This window comes from Lissotriton vulgaris, chromosome 9 (assembly GCF_964263255.1).
Source record: "Lissotriton vulgaris chromosome 9, aLisVul1.2, whole genome shotgun sequence".
Lineage (NCBI taxonomy): Eukaryota > Metazoa > Chordata > Amphibia > Caudata > Salamandridae > Lissotriton > Lissotriton vulgaris.
In genome coordinates this window covers 188226425-188249092 of record NC_141697.1, presented here as the reverse complement: position 1 = coordinate 188249092, position 22668 = coordinate 188226425, and the positions used below count along the sequence as shown (strand labels likewise).

At 45.9% G+C, this 22668-nt stretch overlaps 1 protein-coding gene across 7 annotated transcripts in view; it reads left to right on the top strand.

The window, feature by feature from the left end:
* The window catches only part of NIN (ninein), a 321323-nt gene that overhangs the window by 31625 nt on the left and 267030 nt on the right, over positions 1-22668 (top strand). For all 7 annotated transcript variants that reach the window (XR_015299899.1, XR_015299898.1, XM_086937310.1 and 4 more), the window contains exon 2: positions 9128-9331. Coding sequence is in view for 5 of the 7 variants with exons in the window: in XM_086937310.1 (XP_086793436.1) it covers positions 9149-9331 (183 nt within the window). In the remaining 2 variants the exon portion in view is untranslated. The remainder of the gene's footprint in view (positions 1-9127; positions 9332-22668) is intronic.

Here is a 22668-nt window from a genome sequence, read left to right as displayed (position 1 = left end):
TTTCTCATGGCCGGGATAGATAACCATACCACACCGGCCCCGTTGCACGTCATGTCGTGGAACGTTAGGGGCCTAGGGGACAAGATCAAGAGGGGCCTGGTGGTACAGGGGATTAAGAGACAGGGACCTGCCCTAGTTCTTTTGCAGGAGACACACCTGACGGGGGCGGCCACAAGGGCTCTAGATAGGCGAGGATATCATATGATAGTACACGCGGGGTTTACCTCAGGGTCCCGTGGCACGGGTATTTTACAGAAGAAATCCTCCCAATTCATAGTGAAATCAACGGCAGTCGATGATCAAGGCCGCTTCGCGGCAGTACATGGCCAGTGGGAGGGGAAATTGTTAAATGTGGTCTCCGTGTATATTCCGCCGGCACTGCACTCGGATCTCCCTGACGGGGACTTGCTTGTAGGTGGAGACTTCAATATGACACTCACAGATACACTCGATCGATTCCCCGCACGACCACACACGGATGGCCTTAGCAGGTTACAGACATTTTTGGATGCACAGGGTTTAGTGGATGTGTGGCGTACACTGCACCCAGGTCAGCAACAATACTCCTATTACTCTGCCACCCACAATAGTCTTTCCAGGATCGATTACTTTTTCACATTGGGCAACGGACTTCTTGCCGTGGCCGAGGCAGGCATACAGCCGAGAGGAATCTCGGACCACTCACCGATCACTCTGACAGTCACCAGCACAGGCACCAAACGAAAACGGATATATCCGATTTTCCCGGGGTATCTTAAAGTCCCACAGATAAGTAAGGACCTGAAGAAAGCTACCCAACTCTACTTTGAGGAGAATCGGTCCTCGGTGGACTCCCCCTCCACATTGTGGGAAGCCTATAAAACGGTGTTCAGGGGCCAGGCCATCGCCACCATTACGAACCATAAGAAAGCACATAGAAGGGAAGCATTGGATTTGGAGTGAGCGTCGAAAGGGCCAACACTGCCCATATGGCTGACCCATCGGAAGACACACTTCACGACTTACAGTTACACCAGCGTCGCCTCACCGACCACTTGAGGCGGGTAACGTTGGCGGATATTGCCGCGACTCAACACAGAGTCTATGATATAGGGGATAAAGCTAGCAAACTCCTTGCGGGGCTGGATAAGAACCAAGGGGGAGGGAAGAACATACTACAGCTCACAGACTCATGTGGCGTTGTCCATACCCAGCCAGGTGATATAGTGGAAGTCCTGGCTGATCACTTTAGTGACGTGTATACTCCTGCGATAGTGGTAACAGAGGATGAAGCCCGGGATGCCCTTGAATGTGTGCCTCTGCCGAAACTGACGGACGAGGCTTCGAAGGACATCGACGCCCCCTTGACTGTCGACGAAATTCAATTGGCCATTAACTCCCTTCATTCGGGTAAGGCTCTGGGCCCCAATGGGGTGCCCATCGAGTGGTTTAAAATTATGTCGGAATTCCTGAGTACGCCCCTTCTTCAGATGTACCAAGAGAGTAGGTTGAGAGGAACATTACCGCCAGACGAACGGATGGCGACTATTGTTGCCATCCCGAAACCGGGTAAACCCCCCCAGCAACTGCACATCGTATAGGCCTATCTCCCTCCTGAATCCAGAGGCCAAAATAATAGCTAAAGTACTGGCGAACAGACTACTGCCGTGCTTAACTCAGCTGATTCACCCGGATCAATCCGGCTTCATGCCGCATCGAAGCACGGCCCTAAACCTTCGGAGGGTACATGGAGTTGTGGCGAGACTCTCGATGCTGCAGGAACCGGCCGCGATCCTATCATTAGACGCCAAGATGGCGTTCGACATGGTGGAGTGGAATTACCTTTTCGCAGTGCTCACACGTATGGGCTTTGGTCCAGTGTTTATCTCCTGGATACGTATGATTTATAGAGATCCCATGGCCAGAGTGGTAGCTAATGGCCACATTTCTCGAACCATACATTTAGGACGAGGCACACGGCAGGGATGTCCACTCTCGCCCCTCCTTTTTGCTCTGGTTCTGGAACCGCTGGCGGTTACCATCTGTACCACGCAGCTCCTGAGTGGGATCCAATGGGACCCGCATTGGGAGGACAGAGTGTCCCTTTACGCGGACGACATGTTAGTATACCTTACTGACCTGGAGAACAGCCTTCCCAACCTCCTAGCTCTATGTAATTCACACGGGCGAGTATCCGGTTACACCATCAATTGGGCAAAGTCGATAATTTTTGAGCTCAAGGGGCCACTCCTGCCACTTCCAGACTCCTGTCCACTGGAGATAGCACCTTCTTCCTTTAAATATCTGGGAATCCATATTACTCGCGACGAGGCGGAATTTGCACAGCTTAACTTACAGCCTCCCTTGCTCCGACTCCGTAACGATGTGCAGCACTGGAAAGAACTCCCACTGACGTTGCTGGGCAGGGCAGCGTTATTTAAAATGATGGCCCTGCCGCGCTTTTTGTATGTTCTTGAGAATGCCCCACGCTTGATACCAGATAGCTTCCTCCAAAAAATAACGGCACAGATCACGGGTCTGCTCTGGGGGAACCGACCAGCCCGGATCTCACACACAAAGCTGGATAGGAGTTGGTACGATGGAGGCATTGCACTGCCCAATATACGACTGTACTATTGGGCGGCCCAACTTAAGATCCTTAATCAGTGGGTGCACGCCCCACAAGATGATCCAGCGTTCAAGGCAGACAGGGCACAACTGGGCACGAACAGTTTGCTGGCTCCACTATATCACCGAGGCATTGCGGCAAAACTCATGGGACCCACTAAACACACTGTTCATCTGTGGTACAAGGCGCAAGCGAAGCTGCAATGGGATGGGACCATCACAAAACTCACACCTTTATGGGACACTAAGGCACTGGGTCATCTGCGGCGCACTAAGGGCTTTACCCAATGGGATAACATCGGGATATCAATTGTGGGAGACATGTGGACTAGAGAGGGGGTGGTTTCCTTCGCGACCCTTCAGGAACAGTATGAGTTGGGAGATAACTAATTATACAGATATATACAGATCAGACATGCCCTGCAGGCGGCCATCCCACCAGACTCATCCCCACCAGAATCCTCTCCGCTAGAAGACCGTCTTCTCACAGACTTCTTACAGGAGGGCGCAACCTCACTGACATACCGCAAAATAATCAATAACTTACCTGACCCACTGGAGAAGTTAAAAGTCAAATGGATGACTGATGTCGGAGACCTAGACGAGTCCGACTGGAACGCAGCCATGGCGTCTCCACGTGAGGCAGGCATATCATCCAAATTCCGTCTAGTGCAGTTAAAAATTCTGCATAGGATTTATTACACCCGAACGACACTACACAAACTGCAAAGGGCGGATCATCCTTATTGTCTTAGGGGCTGCGGGGCAGAGGGCACGTTCATACACACGCTGTGGGAATGCCCATGTATTGTTAGTTATTGGCAGAGGGTTCTACGTACCATCGCGCAGACACTCCACACCTCACTCACACTGGACCCACGGATGTGTCTACTGAATGTGTGGGGGCCTACTGATCTTACCTTCTACGCGAGGGTATGGACCACGATAGGACTTGTCACAGCCAAACGAGATATCGCACAGAAATGGGGGTCGGCGGACCTCCCCACATTGGCACAGTGGATCAGGAACATGGACATGCTAATGTTGACAGAAAGAGCAGTTTACAAATTACGGGATAACCCTCGCAAGTGGAACAGGGTCTGGCAACAGTGGTATTCCTATAGGGGGGATATATGTGAGCCACTGGAGGAAGAGGATCTTGAGGGTTCTGATGATGGGGAAGAACACTAAATGGGGACCGGGGCAGGACGAGGGGCCACACGCATGGAGGACATGGGGATGGTTATGTAGCAGGGGACTGTGACTGGCGGGGTAAGGGTGGGCTCAGGGTACGGAGAATGTACGATTGGTCCCTCACATGACAACTAGGATGCTGGATGCTATACCGAAGCTAACTTAATGACATGCTGATTCATGTGCACAGTTTCTTTTCGTTTACGTTCAGTGTTACACAAAAAACATAAAAAGCAAATTATGTTTTTCTACAGTACATTTATACGCTCCGTACACCTGAACATTTTGATAAATAATGCTGCTCTACAATCAGAAGAGGTCCGGAAACATACGCCTTGTTTGTATTTACGTTGTACTACGAGCCGGCCTCAGGGATGTAGGCATTTATGTGAATGGTGATGATGATACTATTTGATTTTTGCAACAACAAAAAAACAACAAAAAAAAAAGAAGGGCGAACTTTATAATGACAGAGTTAAGGTCTAAAATGTGACCCGGTCTCAGACTTGGTTTAAATCTCCATCGTTTTTTTAGTTATTTGAACAAAAAGTAACATACTCTGATTCTTTTCAAACCAGAATGGACTTTACTACTTATAATTCCCCTATAGTTTAAAAAAAAAACTTTTCCATAGTACTTTTGAGGTTTCACCAGCGACAAATCTATTGTCTTTAATATAAACTTAAAATGGACTTAATCCTGCCTCATCTTTCCTAACTTCTCATTAGTTTCTTTGCATGCCACTTACCTTTCTCCATTTCTATTGGTTGTAGCATACTTTGCTGCATTTACCAGTGCTTGTTTCTTGCCTACTTCCCTTGTCAGTTTCCAGCCGCTGAAATACTGTTAACACCTTCTTTGGAGTAACTGTATTTCCATAAAGTTTCGCCTTTTACTCCTGCATATTTATGCAACTATTTATCACCCAGAGAAATTAAGTGATTTGCGCTGAATCACGGGATGTTGAGCGGCGCCGCCGCCGAGACTCAAACTGAGATTCCCAGCTCTTGAGTCAGCAGCTCTGGTCGCTGCGCCACATACTCTTCACTACTGTGTTAGCTGTCAGGGAGCTCCTTCCATCTCCCGGACGATGATTGAGGAAAAAAGCTCTTTAGTCATTGCATAGGGGAAACCGATGCATTACCATTGCTTGTTAGATTTGGTGTTAGCCAAGTCCTTTTGATGATACTAAAATTATACCCATAATATACTCCATTAGAGGGACTTTCAGCCAGTCCTCTTCATTCGTTAGTTTGTTTTTGTGTCATTCATTTTCTCCAACTCAGTACAGCATACAGGATAGGGATGTGGGTCTGCCCACTTCAGCCGATGGCTAACGTCACTTTGGGGGGCCATTCTGCCCTCCCACAAAGCACATCTGCACATGCAGTAGTCCCTTTCAATTCCAGGCACTACTGTGGCAATGTGTGCTTTTTCTTACCATAAATAGTTTTGATTTTAGACCGCTTTTTTCCCCCTAATATTCTCGAGGGTCTGCAGCTCCTCCAACAATGAAGATTCACCATATTCATGACAAACAAGCATGGGCAAGACCATTAGGCCACACGTTTTCAAGAGCAATTGGCTTTGTCAATGTGTTTTAGACATATTGTGCACCAGCGTAGAGTGTAGTGTAGTAATGTAGCGTGTGATTGAGTGGGGTGTGGGAAAGTGGAGGTGTAGAGTGGAGGGGCGTGCAGTAAAGTGGTGTAGAGTGGAGCATGCATGGTGTGTTAGTGCACTGTCATTACAGGCAGCACATTTTCAATTGACATGACCATTACATTTGCACAGACATTCAGTTTTACTGATAAAACTATTCAGCGCACAAACTTTAATGTGTAGAAATGGCATCACCTAGTGTATTGATTTGTTTTGACCGCATTAAAGTATTTGTTTCCAACACACTTCAGAATTACAACCAAAATATGCTTTGTGCTTTAACAATTCTGAAATATTTGTACAGTTCATTTGCAGACATTTAAATGTTTTGTTGTGTGCTAGAAAAAAGTCTTTCCCTTCACAGTCTCAGAATATCAGATAGCCTCTCCCTTTGAAGTCAGTGAAAGTAAAGTAAACATTAAGCTCCTGCAAAGATGGAGCATGATATTTGACCTCTATCTTTGAATGCACTACAAATTTGACCAGATCAGAGCGATATTTAAAGGGCTAGTTACAGAAAGCGAGTACTTGAGGAAGAATACAGTAAACCGATTAGGCTTCCCGGGGGTGGACAAAGTTGTGGAAAACAAATGAAACCAGCAAAAAGAAAGCAAGCACATTTGAGTAACAAAGCAAATGGTAAGCAATGGGCGGAATGCATTCTTAGGTCAACTTTCAGAATGTCCCCAAGAAGTCTTTAGCAAATCAGACAGATGCATTGTCTGGTAGGCTTCGCTCGAAAAAAGCGCTGACAAAGCTAAATGGCAGACAACCTAATCCCAATTGTCTTTTCCATTGCTTGTTTAAAGCATTTATTTTATTTAGTAATGCATTTTTATATAGCGCAGGCATTACCCAAAGGTGCCAATCTTCTTTACAATAGACATAGATTTTTAGTTCTAGAATTACAATGTAGCAGTTTACAATGAACATGGGTTGTTACATAAGATCTAAATAAAATCATTACAGAAGGCACAGCATTACAATTCGTGATGTAGGTGATGTGAGTTGCAGCAGAAACAAGTGAAACATAAAAAAGTGAAACTACCTTAGGGTTACCCTCGCGGGTGTTGAGCCTAATTTTGCAAGAGAGTGCTTTTTGCAGCATTTGCAAGGTGCGCATTTATTTTGTGAGGCAATAGGCGTCCCTGTGATCTTTCTGCAGCGGGCGTGCAGCTGTCCCGCTTGCGTGGCTGCAGTGTTAGGAAGCTCCGCCTGCCCTGGTAGTTTGCGGGCACAGCGGAGGGATTCCCGGGGGTGCCTGGCGTCCAAATGGACCCTCTTTGAAGTGCCCCGGGTTTAATGGCCCTCCAGTTCTGAGGCCTCTGCACTGTTGTTGCCTCAGTTGTGCAGATCACAGCGTGTGCCCATTTGAAGTGCTGTTGTTGCAAGTGTTGGGCTCTGTATTGTCACCGTGTTTCCAAATGTGTTGTCAGCCGCACCAGGGAACCTCTGGCGTCCGGAAAACCAGCTCTGAAAGTTCTGCGAAAATGTCAACGTTGTACTTACTATTCGACCCAAGAGCTCGCTCCGCAAATCCCGCAGCCTTCGAAAGCCAGGTTCTTTCGGAGGCTGCGGCCCCCGGCTACAAAATAAATCCATGACCGTCATGGATCTAAGACCGATCTGAAGGCTCTTCCCAGAATCCTTTGCGGTAACCACCTTGAAGCCTGACCTAGGCCTCCAGGCAGGGAGTGTTTAGATACGTCTAAGGTTGTTAGGGCCTGTCGGCTCTATTTCTAGACTGCAGCTCTTGGGGAGAGCCCTTGGTAACCAAGGCAACAGGATGCACAGCCCAGGTGGCGACACGAACTGCACACGCCTGCCTGTCGTGTTTTATTTGTTCTTCTCTATATATAGGTCATTTGAAAATATGGCACTAGCTAGTTACAAAGTCGTGTTTCTTCTTCTTTTTATCCTCTTTATTACATGTTTTAAGTGTCCTGGTAGCATGGAGTATTAACGAGGCCGAATCACCTCCGTTGGCGCACCTCCGCCGCCTCCTCACGGTTGTGAGCTTCACTCCTGAGTTGTTCTCGTCCGGCCGCGATGCCTTCTCTTAGTCTCGCTGCAGTTTTGTCCTCTTCAGAATTCATCCTTCGAATTCACTTTAAGGGTCAAGAAGCTGTTGGCGATCTACCGCGGTATGATTGCCCAGGGTAAAAAGAGTGCGACCCCTCAACACAAACTGTATGTGCTTTGTGTAGAGCTCGGAGAGCCAGCAGGCAGAGTCGATCCAGGGCCCAGAATGGGACGAAGAGCCGCACCACGCAAATCGTGCAAAAAAATCAGTTTTTCAAAATTCTAAAAAGTGCATTTATTCAACTAGCAGGAGAATTTCACTGTAGGAAATTAGACCGTATCGCTGCATTCAGTGGCATTTTTGAAGTGATGGTGCAGGGAGAAGGCACGGATATTTTTGAATTCACCTTTAGAAACTAACAGTCATGCAGTTGGTGAACCAAGAGACGCGTCCGCTGTTGTGTATCCCACGGGTGGCCTGTGGTGGTGTTATGGATTAATCATTAATAAGTCTATTAAAACTTTTGCAAGTGCTGTTATACAGCACATATCCTGAATTGATGTATTTGGAGGTGCTTTCAAAGGTGGTGATAAATGAAAGGGCGGTGCTGTTAAATAGGTAAACTGCCTAGAATCACACAGTTTGGTTAGGCAGGGAAAGCCAGCATTTCTCGCAGGTCATCTGGTTATGCAACTCGACCACAAATGGGTATTTATCGCTCCCAGCTTACATCGGAGGTTCATGATTTGTCGTCAATTCTTTGTAGACCTGCAGTTGGTGAGCACTGGTGAATAGAAGTATAACATTACAAATCAAGTTGAAGCAAAAATTATTTCTAGAAAATGGTGACTAAGGTAATAAGGAGGCAACAGAAACCACACAAAGGCCTGGCTTCCTTTTGACGGGAGGTTCCAGGAGGGCCTCGAGCATTTAGCGGCCCTCCCACCTCTAGTGTTATAGGGTAATGAAATGTATGTAGCGCTTTATACTGCGGACAAGACGCTGAAGTGCATTAGCAGACAAGTCGCAGTCTACGCCATAGTGTGCTTGGCTGGAAGGATGTTGAATTGCAGAGTGTTTGTGTTGGTAAGTGTTTTGGTGTTGTGCCGAATGCCCAAAGTGATACTTATCTCGTCACCTGTAGCCTCGTCTGCGCGTAGGGTCGCATGGAAGGGGGGGAGGTAGCACACCTGAGCATCATATTTTTGAGTCTGATTAGATGGCTGTGGGAGCGTCAGGGGAGTGTTTTGCTGGCGTGCATGACCACTTATCAGTCTTGCTGGTGCGACTTATTAGCTGGGGTCGTGCAATGAACAAGCAATATTAATTTATTTTGCCGCCCAATCCCTCCCACAATAGCCAATTAATGCTGGACGCTTTATATGTTTGCAGCTTCCTAGTCCGAGCAGTAAAACATGTTTTTTTTTTTAAAATCTGTCCTATGACTGCTCCAAACTTTGTTGTGACACCCAGAGGATGTGTGGAAACTTCCTCCTTTGTTTCAGCGAATGACGCCTTAATCTCCGGTCACTTGCAACTAGTAAATAAAATATACTAAAATGTATGTATGGTTTATTTTGACTGTTCGTTTTCGGCGATCCTGTGAAGTGACTGCTTTTTGTCCTCTTCGTTCTTCCGTAGGTGGCTCTGCTGTGCTATGGGATGGATGAAGCGGAGCAGGACCAGTACGAGGCCCGGCTCAAGGAGCTCTTCGACAGCTTCGACTCCACGGGCACCGGGTCCCTCGGGCAGGAGGAGCTGACGGACCTCTGCCACATGCTGCAGCTGCAGGAGGTGGCGCCCACGCTGCAGCACGCGCTCCTTCAAGACAACCTCCTGGGCAGGGTGAGCGAGGCCGGCCGCCAAAGCATTGAGGGGAGGGGCGGAGGCAAATAGTTTGTCTTCAGGGCGCTAGGTGTAACCTTGACATCAGTCTTTCCTTGTTTACAAAAAATATACGTGCATCTTAGTAGGAGTGGCTTGTGTTATGGGTATTTGTAAAGCGCTTTTTCACCTGCAAGGTTGTCCTGGCACTGAGCAAATGTGTGTGCCTAGCCATTCCTGTGTTTGGTTGGGTAATTGAAAATCCATGTCTTTTACCTGCTTTTCGAATTCAAGAAGAGAGGAGGAGGCTCTGATGTGGAGTGGGGAGGTCGTTCCATGCTATAAGAGTGATGCAAGAGAAGGCCCGTCCTCCTAATCTGTGTAGGCATAGCATGCGTGCGATAAGGAGTCCTGTGGGGCGGAGGTGTCTGGGAGGTTGGTGGAAGGAGATGTGACCGTCAAGGTAGATTGGAGCCTGAATTGTGTTTGAGATAGAGCGTTTTTTTTTTAAGCTGAGTTTTATATAGCACAAACGTGACCCAAAGGTATCTGTGCCCTTTACACGAGCACCAGTTGCGTTACATGAGGACACATTCATTTTTGTTAGACACAGGGAGATTTAGCGATTTGCCCAGAATCACAGGATGTTGCACATTCTTGCCGCAACTCGAACCTGGTTCTCCAGATGAGGTCGACCGCCCTAGCCATTAGGTTAACTCCTTTTCCTGTTGGGAGCCAGTGTAGTTCCCCGAGTTGAGGTGTGATGTGAATTCTGCGTAGGAGATTGAAGATGAGTCTAGCTGCCGACATATGGACTGTTAGTTTTCTTCTAGTGAATTGTTTGGTCCTCCCAGCATAAAAGGTGTTCCCGCAGCCCAACTTGTGGTGACTAGGCCCTGATTGGCAGTTTTTCGAGTGGTGTTTGAGATCCATTTGAAGATCTTTCTCTGCATCCTCATAGTGTGGGCAGGATGCAGCGATGGTGTTGACTTGTACATTCATGTCCAGTTTGCTGTAGAATATTCAGAGGTTCTTGGAGTGGTTACTGGGTGTGGGTTTGAGTTCAGCTTGCTACCAGTTGGAGTCCCATAGTGAGATGTTCCTGCTGAAGATCACTACTTCTCTCATCGGTGGTGAACTTGACGGTTGGCATTCATCCAGTTGGTGACTTTGATGATGCAGGTGGTGAACTTTTTTGTGTTAAAGGTCTTGTCCGAGAGGGAGAGTATGAACTGCGTGTCGTATGTGCAGGAGAGGATGTTGATGTCTTGTGCATGGATGGGCTTGTCCAGAGGGATCATGTATGGGTTGAAGAGGGTGGGGCAGGGCCATGAACCTTGAGGCACTCCACAGATGAGCTTGTAGGCTTCTGAGGAGTAAGGAAATAGGTTGAAAGCCTGTGGTCTATCCGTTAAGAAGAAGCAGATCCAGTGGAAAGCGGGTCTTTGGATACCAATATTGTGGAGGCGCCCGATTAGAGTTTGGTGTGAAACAGTGTCAAATGCTGCAGGGAGGCCCAGTAGATTAAGGGCTGCCATGTCTCTGCTGTCGCATCATGCAGATGTCGTCTGTAGTGGCTAAGTGTGCAGTTTCTGTGCTGTGGTTGGGCCTGAACCTTGACTGCATAGGGTTGAAGAGCTGGTGGTTGCTGAGGTGGTCGGTGAGGGGTTGGTTGATTAGATGTTCTCAGACCTTTGCCAGGAATGGTAGGAAGGATGATGGGCCTATAGTTCGCAAACGTAGCTGGGTCAGTAGATGGTTTCTTAAACAGGGGCATGACAGTGACATGTTTCCAGGTGTCTAGGAATGTGGCTGAGTCAATGGAGGCATTGAGGATGGGTGTTTGTGCTTCCCTGATTGGTAGGAATCTTTTGGTGAAAGCGTGGCTGGTGGCAAGGGTCAGATAGAGCCCCTGAGTGGATGGTTTTCATGGTAGCAGCGATTTAGATTGTAGTGACAGCAGGCCCTGATGTCTGGGTTTATTGCCTGTAGTAGGGTCCTATATCTGCTCATGAAGGCACTAGGAGCCTGCAGTTTTCCGTTACCTTCCCGTTTTAGATGCCCTACCTTTCCTACACTGAAATTCTTATTTCTATTAATATAGTGGGTTTGATTGGACATTGACTTTGAAGTGACACTTATCTTGTGCAACATCTGAGTGCCAGAGTGCCTGCCAGGTCCTGGAGGAAGGCTGGAGTTCTCACTGTAGCTGCTCTTGAGCAGCGAGAATAGGCTGGAGTACAGCAGTACTCGATGTAGTGCGACACCAGTGCAAAATAGTGCAATTGTCAAAGGCCCAACTGATTGCTCCAGGACCCAGAGAGAAGCCTTAAGGATGCACACTCCCATTCACCGGCAGATTCACCATAAGTGACACGTGGAAGTGTTGCTGAAAGCAGTCACAGGCTGAAGGTCCAGATAAGCAATGCATTTTGCTCCCGATCATTTGCATGGCTTTCGAACTTCTGTTTCTCTTTCGCTATTTTTGGGACATTGTGTTTGTCCCTTTAAGTGTAAATAAATGCTATCAACATGCTCAAAGCAACAACTGTTTCTTTGGCTTGGAGTTTTGGGTAGAGACTGTCTGCAACTAAAGAATACCTCAGCAGAACAAAAGTCCAAGTCAAAACCATGAAGATTTATTACAGGAGGCAAATGGTAGTTAGTCAAATTTAAATCAACCCTAATACTGAATAAAATAAGGCAAATGCATGATAATTAATGTAAGTTATATTCCCAAAGCAAGTAATTACCCAGAACCAAGGCATAGTTCAGCAAGAGAACTAGCATAAAATCTGCTCGAATGGTTTAAACATTAAGTCAAAAGACAGACTATTGTAGATCCTGCACAGTTCAAAAAGCAAGAAAAGTCTAAGAATAGACAGACAGCTGTGGAGTCTGTCTTTGAGAAAGTGACCAGTATCAGGTAGTGAAAGCTGACACTCAAAACGGTGAGATCTTAGGCTGTCCTAATAAAGGTACATACACATAATCTAATAGCTTTACAAGAAATTGTGATGCATCACATAAGAAGCAATAGGGAACACCTACTTTCATGCATCATTATGATTAAAGCGTACATAGGAAGTTACTTGACATTTGTGGAACAAATAAAAACAATAGACAGTACAAACGGGGAACGGTTCTTGGAGCAGGTTCTGGCAGAGACACTTGTATTTGTTATAAAAAAAATACAGAAACATTCTGTACACGGCTTCCTTCTTGAGTAAAATCAATGTATTACATTTTAGCTCGACAAGTAAACAGTACCATGACATTAATTCTATTTCACATATTTTCTGAAATTGAAAGACTGAAGTGAAACATGCACATAGAAAGCTTGTTCATATAATTATAAAAGCACAATTATATCCTGAAACTGGGAAATGAATGTCCATGCAGACTGACTTGGCTGCAGTACTATTTAACTAAAGTTCGATTATGGTAACAAAACCTATTTTAAAAAAAAATGATTATTTTGTTTTAATTAAAAACGAACTCGCAGTAGTTTGTGGAATATATGTTTGTAATTGCGGTCTGTGTTTTCCCTTATTCTTCTTGATACCCCTGTGATTATTGGTGCATTTCTATTATTATGTCAATGCCCCGCAGAGTGGTTGGTGGCTCCAGTCAGATTTTGTTTACATTGATACCTCATTCTGGCAATGCTCATTCTTGTTAGCGGCTTCAAGATTCTCAGCAGACAAAGCCACCACTGTGACAATCCTATTGCTTTCTCTGTTAACATCAGATTGTAAACACGCCATTACACAGTCCGTTTTTAAAACCGGTTTGGATACTTTTAATGTATTTTAGGGAAATGTATTCTTGTGAGATGAACGGCCCTTTAAAGATCCATGCCTCCTTCTTATTTCCTAAACTGTACCCGAGCCAACGCTGCGTAGCACACATAGGGGAACTTTTTCTTTTATGTTCTGTTAAATAGGGCGGGCCCTGTTTTGAGGTTACTGACAAACCTATAAGTGACCTAAATGTTGGCCCTTCCTTTAGTTCACTGCCGTGAAATAAGGTATTGCATTACCTTTACCTAGATTAGTGACGATGGACATATTTTACCTTGGTTCCCAAGTATCATTTGTAAAGACTACAGTAGCCAAACTGGGCACAAAGTCTTAACAGTTCAATGGGGAGAGGCCAATTGCCATAGGTAATAAGAGGCGACTCTTCAGGAAGTGAGGTCACAGCCTTGCCGGAAATGGAAACACATCTGTTTTACAACGAATGGTTCATATCGTTGCTGTTGGAAAACTGAAGGATTGTGTCCTGTCATCTACATAGGAATATTTTATACAGCTCCATCCCGGACACTGTTTTGGTTTAAATTCTCGTATTTGGAAGATACTAAAATGAAGCATTGTATATATGCTTTGATGAAGCTTAGATCTGTGTTTGACCATCCTGCCACAAGCTGAGATCATAGCATGGCTACTAGGCCTTTTATTTCATCCTAAATCAATGTAGCAAGCACCAGGTTAGAGTGAGCAATGCATTATTAAATGTTCTGTATAATGTGATTTGCACAAAAGAGCTATATTAATTGATTATTGGGAAAAAGTGCATCATTTATTATAGTGAAAGTGTGATTGTGTGCATTGTATTACTGTTGTGGTGTGTTTGTTTAGATTATTCCTGGCAGCGTTTTAGATCCAATCTAAAGCATAGCAAACCAGCTCCCTTGACCCATCCACACCCACCCAAAAAATGACCACAAATCTGTTACGAGTGACCGAGGAGCCTCCCTGAGTAGCTAATGCAACATTGAAAGGGTAAATCGTGGGCATCTTCCAATGTAATCAGTAGTGGAGACCAAAAGTGCTCCATCATGTATCCTTCTCAAGACTAAAGTGGGCACAGGCGGAGGAAGCAAAAAGCACCATGTTCAGCCACATTGATATGTCGGAAAGAAAATATTGATTAGTAATCACAAAAGTGAGGGTGCTGGGTTACAAGATCGCCTTGCTTTTCAGCTTTCAATTTGCAGACCACATTCCCTCCTGGAAGGGAACATCCAATGAATGAGATCACAGTGCATCTCAAAACCCAAGCAGACACCATAAGACAAGTCTCGAATGAATGTCTGTTGGTGATTGCCGGCAATGCGAGGCTGGTTAAAGAGAACGTTTTTTCTCTCTACACTGGATGGCCCCTTTGAGGGTAGGTGGACCGTTGTCCACCCGTCCTCTCACATCAAATAGTATGTGAATTCCTTCCAGCCTGCCCTTCACATGTCCCATTCGTGGCACATCCAGCCAGTTCTTGCTGATGACCAGCAGCGCATTAAATTCTTGATATCGTTGCATTGTGTATGACCTCGTTAGCGGGATTTCAAGAATCCCAGCATGCAAAGTGTATCGGTCCTAGAAGCCAGGCCAGCGTAAAAGTGTCCTACATCAATCGGACGGCCTGCACGTGAACTGCAAACAGATGGATTTTTTCAAGTCCATCATATCTCTTGCTTTCTTCTTACTTTACAACTTCGTCTTTGAATGTTTTTTAAATACGCAACTATGTGAGAGCCATACACCATCGCTGTTCCATGCCGGTAAACCTTGTTCACGCATTAAGTAAACCGAAGTGCAGCGAAAACAACAAAGCTTGGTGTCTAGGCAGGTTTCCTTGGAGTCTCTAGTAAACAATGGGTTTCATGTGACTATCTTGCATGTCAATTGGCACAAAATAGTGATTGTAAGACACCTTATGCTGGCAGCTATCACAAAAAGCTGGCAGCAGTTGATTATTTAATAAGCAGGTGTGGGGCTTTAACGTGCATACAGAAAGAAGTATTTTGTATGGAATGCATGGACCACTGCCTCTGGAGACTTGTCTCTTAAGGGCTGTGTGCAGGCCATTGTGGCTCATGTTTGAGGACGAAGACATTAACTCTTGGCAGCCAGCACCATGTTTACTTACTGCCTAAGCTGAAGATGTTGACAATCCATACTCTACAGGTATTCTTTTCATCCTGCCTGAGGTCGGCGTTCTTTAATTTTGCTCAATTCCCAAGTTGGTACCTCCTTGTGCTTTGCATTTGTTTGCACAACAATTAAGTTGCACAGAAATTGCAGGTTCAAAACTGAGGTTACTTTCTCTCTTTTTTTTGTTTTCTTCTTTTTCAGCTTGCTTCACTCCCTAATTTGTCATCATTGCTAACCCCTCTTTCACCCATTGAGATTTGGAAGCCTAGTGGGGATGTCTCAATTATGTCCTGCCAAGCATTGGATATGGCATCTCTCCTGCCGGTCCCTTGAAACGTCATCAAACGTATTATGAGAGATTTACCAAGGGTCCACTTTACTCAATCGTGCAAAACCAAATAAAAGCTGTCGGTGTGTTGTGGGTTGGATGACGAATGTCTGGCAGTGAAAGAGAGTATCCAGTTTTTTTTAGGGTAGTTGTAGCAATTGTGCTTGCTTCTTAGCTGTGGAAACCTATAAAGAGTAGGGCATGTCTGCTTCTAGGTGCTCCCCTCAAATGTAGGTTGCAATTCTGTATTGCAACTTCTCACAAGAGTACCGGCGGATACACTATAAGTAATTCAGTGTGTACATGATTGTTCTTATTGGTGTGCTCCACTCCTGGGAAGGGGTGTGTGGGAAGGGTACATTGTGCCTGGTAGCAGTAAACTGTCTCTTTGCCTGTCCGTCAGTAGTGGGACCTTAACGCGGCTTAGGCCCTACAGGCCCTTTTCCCTCTTCATTTTTGGTGGAAAATCAATATTAGTATATGTATGTGTGCTCAAAAGATTAGAACATTTTGGGGCAAAGAGGGGGTGATAAAGATGTGACAACTCTACACTTAAACAGTAATTGTGATGTGAGAACGCTCATATTAAAATAACAATATTACGTGTTCTTTTTGATTGATTCCAGGCACTACATTTTTCACCACCACCATATTGTTTTGGGGCACTTTCATCAGCACCATGTAAAGAGGGCACAATTATGGGGTGTATTCCCAATAAGAGTCTTTATACCCTAGGATGCCTGCCACCACCCTAAGTGGAGGAAGCAACCCTAAAAGTAAAGTGCTTGGTCTCTACTATTTTGATTGTCAGTGCTTCTGCTCCCAATCTTTTATTTTGGCTCCGTATTTGCGCCTCACTGTTCCAAAAGAAAGGACCTACATGTGTCCCTCCTTTCATGATCACAACAGAACGAAGTGCCTTTAGTAGAATTGCGTATCCTGGCTGGGTGCAGGTGGATTGGTTCTGCACTCGGTGCACAGCAACCCTGGAGGTGTGCAACGTGTGCACTGTACAAATCTGCATTGGAGCATCTCTGTTTCCCCCACACAAGGAGTGAGAGGGGCAACCATGGCTCCTGAAGGGAGCCATGGGGTGTCTGCACCGATACAGAGACCTCCAGGCTATTTCCAGCTGACAGGTGGAGTTGTTAGATTTTGCACAGCCAGGTTACCTAGCCTGGCCATTATCACCAGTTCGGCCCCAGCGACCAATTAGCTTGGTTTGGGAATTATTCAAAAAGACATTGGGACCGGTTTTCCCTCCCTCTTTGGTATCCTAGATGTACTGTATTCTGTGTGCCCCACCCCAATTATATGTATCAACTAGGGTTTTATTTCATTATGGGTTTCCAGGACCTCCCCCATATGAAAGAACGAGTGCTTCACTGGTGCCTTCACATTTAAGTATTCCAGTAGTGACAGTGCAGTCTCTGATATCTGCTGCCGCTCTGCCCACTTGCTTATGCACTCCTTTGACTTCCCATACCTCCACCTCCTGATATGAATCTTCCCCACTCTGTGTATTCTAGCAGGAAGAAGAGGTTCACCCCTTATAGCAGTAGCTCTGAAAAGTTGGGGTGCCTTAGATCTGATCCGCCTTGTAAGCTTTTCTAGCGTACTCATGATGGCCAAAGGGCTTCTACTGGCCGAGCTGTTTGCCTTCTTTAGTCTACAGGGTGCAGGGCCAGCAGCAATGCCTTACAAAAGGCCTTGCTCTTCCTTTGTAATTAGGGACCAATCTTGTTCTCCAGATGCGAGTTCACATCCGTGAAAACCTCCATTTATAAGTCTACGCCACCCTGTGGGTAGAATGACCTAATCATTGTAAGATTTCATTTCATCCCGGCCCTTACCTCCGTGCTTAATTTGTGCTGGTGGTGAGCATGGCTCTCAGATTAGTCTCATCTACAGACCTTTAACAATCAAAGACTTTTTGTGGCCAATATTGATACTGGCAAAGGGCTTTGCATTAGCACATTGTTTACAATTGGTTGGCTTTCTTGTAAATCTCGTTTACTTACTTCTAAGTCTATAACTTCTTCATGCGTACGTTTTGTTTCTCCACTGGAGTACACCTCTTTACCATCCTTCTGATTGGATGACTTGTGTCCTTCCATTGGTTACATTCAGGGAATTACTTTTTTCATTTTATATCCTCATTCCATGGGAGTGCAAGTGTTTCTTGCTCTCCCTTGACTGCATCTTTCCCTTCAAACTCATGCATTTTCCTTGTTGTCGCCCCCCCCCTTTCCCTGACCCAGCTTGTCTGTTGCTCACCCCACCCTGTCCAGTCCAGAATCTGTCAACTCTACTGCAAACTCCTTCGTTGCTCCATCGCCTCCCCTAATACTCTGTGTTTCTAACTCCTGGTGTTGAATTCTTCTCACCATCCGACAATCTAATTTTCTCGCTGCCCTGGTCCCCACTGTTGTGCTCTTTTAATAAAATAAGAGGGTCCTGCAGCGCCAATTTGCTACACGATGCTCTTTTTAACTCTAATGCTCTTTCATGGTTATTTATTAAATTTACCTCTCGAAGATTGGTGTCTGCCATTTAGGAATGGTAAATAGAAGCAAAACAAGCAATTGCAATGCAACAGGTTTCACATGTTTTTAGAGTTAGTTACTGGCGTTGTAATGGAACTTAATTGTGCGACTGGCTGGGAATGCACAGAGGGCACATAAGCTGAAAAAGCACCACCATAAGTCGGGAGATTTAGCAACCTCGGAGGGGTGGCGGGTGCGGGCATGCACTGTTGTGGGAGGGGTCCCACCTAACCAAAAGTATGTAATTTTGAGAAAGTAAGTCCTCTCCCTATGCCTCAGTATTTTTACCTTTCGAACTTGGAAAAGCTTTAATAAGAGGTTATGTGTTATTAGCTGATTATATAAATAACTGGAAGTTAACCTCTCCTGCAATAGACAAACCGATAATTTCTAAACGTTTCATTCCCAAGTTAAAGAGCTTGTCAGGAGTTTGCAGCACCCAACCTGTACCAGTGGATAGCGGGGCACATAGTGCTTTGAGGGTCCCCACTGTACTTTAAAACAGTTACCGCCAAATGTCAACAAACGCAATGGTATGTGTTGTAGCTGCAAACCATCATGACCGCACAATCTTAAAGTAGGTATACTACATGAGCCCTGTTCAGATGACCTGAAATTGTAGTTTCCTTAGCACTTGAGAAAAAAAAATAGAAGATGGGGAGGTGCCCACTCCCTGCCAGCGCTACTCTGGGTGCGACAGGGGTGTCGGGGAGCAAAGCACACTGCCAGGTATTTCCATTTGCAGCCGCACAACATGATCTCTGGGAAACCAACACATCTGCCTCTGTGAAACACACATCTGACTGTGTCCCACACTGCCACCCATCTGGAGCAGGTGAGCTAGGGGGCGGGACGCAGGGCACAGCAGGGCCCAGGGTGGGAGATGGCGCGTCGGGAAAGCGGGCAACGTGGCACGTCACATCCTGCTGGCATTATGTGCCGAGAAGCAAATTAATTACCCTCGTTAGTGACCATATTTTTTTAATGGCTGTCTGTGCCTAAGTAGGCAGGACACTTGCAATCTCAACCTCACCTCTGCCATCTGCTCAATCCACAGCATGGCCTGCTAATAAGCAAGCTGCCCACTGCCATGGAATGGCCTGCTAATAAGCAAGCTACCCATGTGTTTATCACAAACTGGTGGTGGTGTAGAGAGCTAGGAGCTATGCCCCCCTCCCCACCGGCATCTGCAAAAGAATCATTCGCAATAGTCAGGAAGTCTGCAAAATGGCATGGTGAGGAGACCAGCTACCTAGGAAGTATGTGTGCGGGTGTGTTCTGAAGTTTATATATTTGGCTGAAGGACCGCAAATGAGTCCTGAAATTGATAACCTTCGGCTAATAGGACTGACTGGTCATCACTAATGTGCCAAGAGGCAGTTTAGTTGGCAGCATGCGCTATAAGACAGTTATAAACATTGAATGAGTCGCCTTATGGGTAAACTTGGCACAAAGTGTGAGGCGCAGCTCAGGCCCAAGTTTCGAGCTGCTTACCCTCCTTCTTGAGTTCATGCTGACTTTGGTGGTTCCATGCGTGAACTGAAGCATACCATGCAAGTATCTGTTTTGTGGCATGGACGCAAGTTCAAATCCTGCCAGTGCCCGCTCAGCCATGTGTTCTTTTGCAGGCGCAAACGAGTAACTTTGAGTTGAGTAACAAACCCTTAGTATTGCGCGCTAAGATGCCCTGAGAGTGAACACGTGCATTTCAGCTACACATTTAGTTATATTAGGCGATTTTTCTTACCCTCCTAGCTAGGCCGGTGGTCTTGTTGGGTAATTATTGCTTTGAACGTTTCCACCAGGGTCGAAGTAGGTTTAATGCTAGAAAACTAGCAAAATGACCCATGGCCTTCAGATCCATTGCAGGTTATTGAGAAAGACTCCTCTGATAGCTAGGGGACCCTGGCAAGGATCCTGTACATCTCTATAAACATAATTGGTGCAGTCTCCATATTATTTGTCATCCTAAAAGGGGGGAGGGGTCCGAGTTTTCCCTTTAAGGGCTGTTCATTCGGTTTCTGACTCGATTTATTTTTTCCTGCATGTACTCTTTTGAATGCATTTCTGAATTCCAAGACTCTGTCCTGGCACTTTTAATCATTCATTTTCAGTAATGAAATGCAAAAAAATAGCCCCCGGGCCCCAGAATATGCACGTTGGCCTCCCATGGGCCCTTCTTGATCAGGGCTGCTGTCCCCAGATTTGATTGCAGTGCTCGCTCTGCGTGCCCCTGCTATCAGCCGCTGCCACCCGCCTAATCTCTTTTGCATTTCTTTTGAAGCGTTCCCGGTGACATAGCTTCACGGTGCGGGGACGCGGGCCATCTGTCCCTTGCAGCTGCCTGCAAGCGCACATTCGAATTCCTCTCCGTCTCGTTCGAGTTTCTGAAATGCCCCTCTGCTCGCTTGAAAGGCTCTCTGTAATTGATTGTTGTTTCAGGGCAGGTATTAGCAGCTGAAACCCTAACCCCGCAGACGATCCTCGGCCAGTGGCTGCCACGTGCTTGGGTACCAGTCGAGCCTTTATCCCGGCTGCAAACATCCCGTGTGGTCATTAATACGAGTCGCGTCCGCCTTCTCCCACCTGAGCAAGACCAGGAGAGATAAGAGGAACTAAACATTCTTTTCTTAGCCAGTCCTTTTGTTAGGGTCCGACGTGGAGCCGAGGACGGAGGAAGCCAGCTGGGCATGTTGTTTAACTGCAAATTATTAGATTTATAATTGCACCGTAATTCAATTTTTGGCACATGCAGCGCCCAGCATCCCTTACCAAGATAGTTAGTGGAGCTGCCCCTGTGCATTGGATGCTGGCATGAAATAGCCCCCCTGTTGGTTTCAAGTGTTACCCAAATATTGCAGACCCTGCAGGCCTTGCTATGAAAACCACCAATTAGTGCCACGCTTCATCTTGGAAGGTGTGAATGAATGCACGAGCTCGCACAACCCCTGGCCGGGCCCCCATTCATATTCATGCGGTTTTGACAAGGCAAACAATGAGGCGAGCTGTGATTTGCAACCTATGGGGCCCAGCGTGCTTTCAGCAGCTGCTCTGCTCTCCCAGCAGACACCCTGTGCTGCTGCTGCCCCCTTCCTTTTGTATCGTTTGTATCTGCAGGCTTACAAAACTCTCCGGCATCCGCCAGCCTTTACATTGTTACAAGGCCGGTTCCCGGCATGGCGGATTTTTGTTATTGAGACAAAATGGCGACCTAATAAACCAGAGTGGGACAGCAGGCGGGAAGAACTAGTGCTGGGCAGAGTTAATCTAGGAGACTCACTGTGCAATTTTGCAGTCTAGAGACTAAAATATGATCCTGTTCTTAAAGACTTAGTAAGCTTACTTCATATTTGTAATGCAGAATTAAAGATGGATTCCTACGTTATGTGGATATTTATACAAAATCCAGTGCCTTATCTACAGTAGCAAACACTCCCTTCCCGGTCTTACTTCTCTCATCCGTGCTCCCTTACTCTTCTCTCCCAGATCCTCTGTGTGACTTTTGCCTCAAGTTCATTTTGGAGAAGGACACGGATATTTAAATTGCCAACTTTTACTTTCCTGATACTACTGTGTGCTTCTTCATCTGCGTCGGCCATTTTACAAATGGAAGGCAAGGAGAGCTTGGACCTTCAGAAGGATACAAGTCTGACACTGTAGCTGCAGTCGTCTTGTTGCTTTTATGCAAAGAGTCTAGAGTTGTGTGCTTTTGAACCTGTGGCTTTTTAGCCACCAATGTAGTTTTTCCTGTAAATAACGATGTCCTCACTGTGTAGTGTGGAAAAGGAACAAAAGTATGTCCCCTAAATTTAGAAACCCTTATTTGTGTGTTTTACTATATTTCTGTCTCTGTTGCTGTTTTTCTTTCTGTACCTTGCTCTTCTTCTAGACCAAGTATCGCCAATAGCAACTTGAAAAATATTTTTTTATGTTGTAGCCTACCAGACAGCTGTGCTGTCTGGCTTGCTAAAGTCATCTTGGGGACATTCAGAAAGTTGACCTAAGAATGCATTTCGCCCGTAGCTTGAAATGAATGAAATTAAAAATAAATGTATAAAGCGTGATACAATTACTCGAGGGTGTCAAAGCGCTAGCTCGTCAGGTGACAAAATGCCTAAAGGTCAAAGATTGAAGAGACGCATCTTTAATGCTTTCCTGAAGGCCAACAAGTGAGTTTCATCTTTTAACTTGTGTGGAAGAAAGTTCCCGAGTCTGGTCGTACCGACCAGAAAGCTTCTCACACCCCAGGAGTGTTTCCTGAACCTGGGGATCACCAGAGTGAGGGTAGATGGGTAGCAGGAGTGTATAGTTAAAAATCTGTTTAAAAAGACAGGCCCTATGTCATGAGTAGCTCTGAATGCTATACAGAGAGCCTTATACTCGATCCGTCTCTTTACTGGTAACCAGTGTAACTCTTTCAGCGCTGCAGAGGCAGATGTGTGTAGGAATGTTCAGCAAAAAGCGCGCTGCGGCATTTTGCACAATCTGCAACTTTGTTACACATTTCATCCGGAGGTTGATGCAGACCGTTGCAGTAGTCTGCTCTCG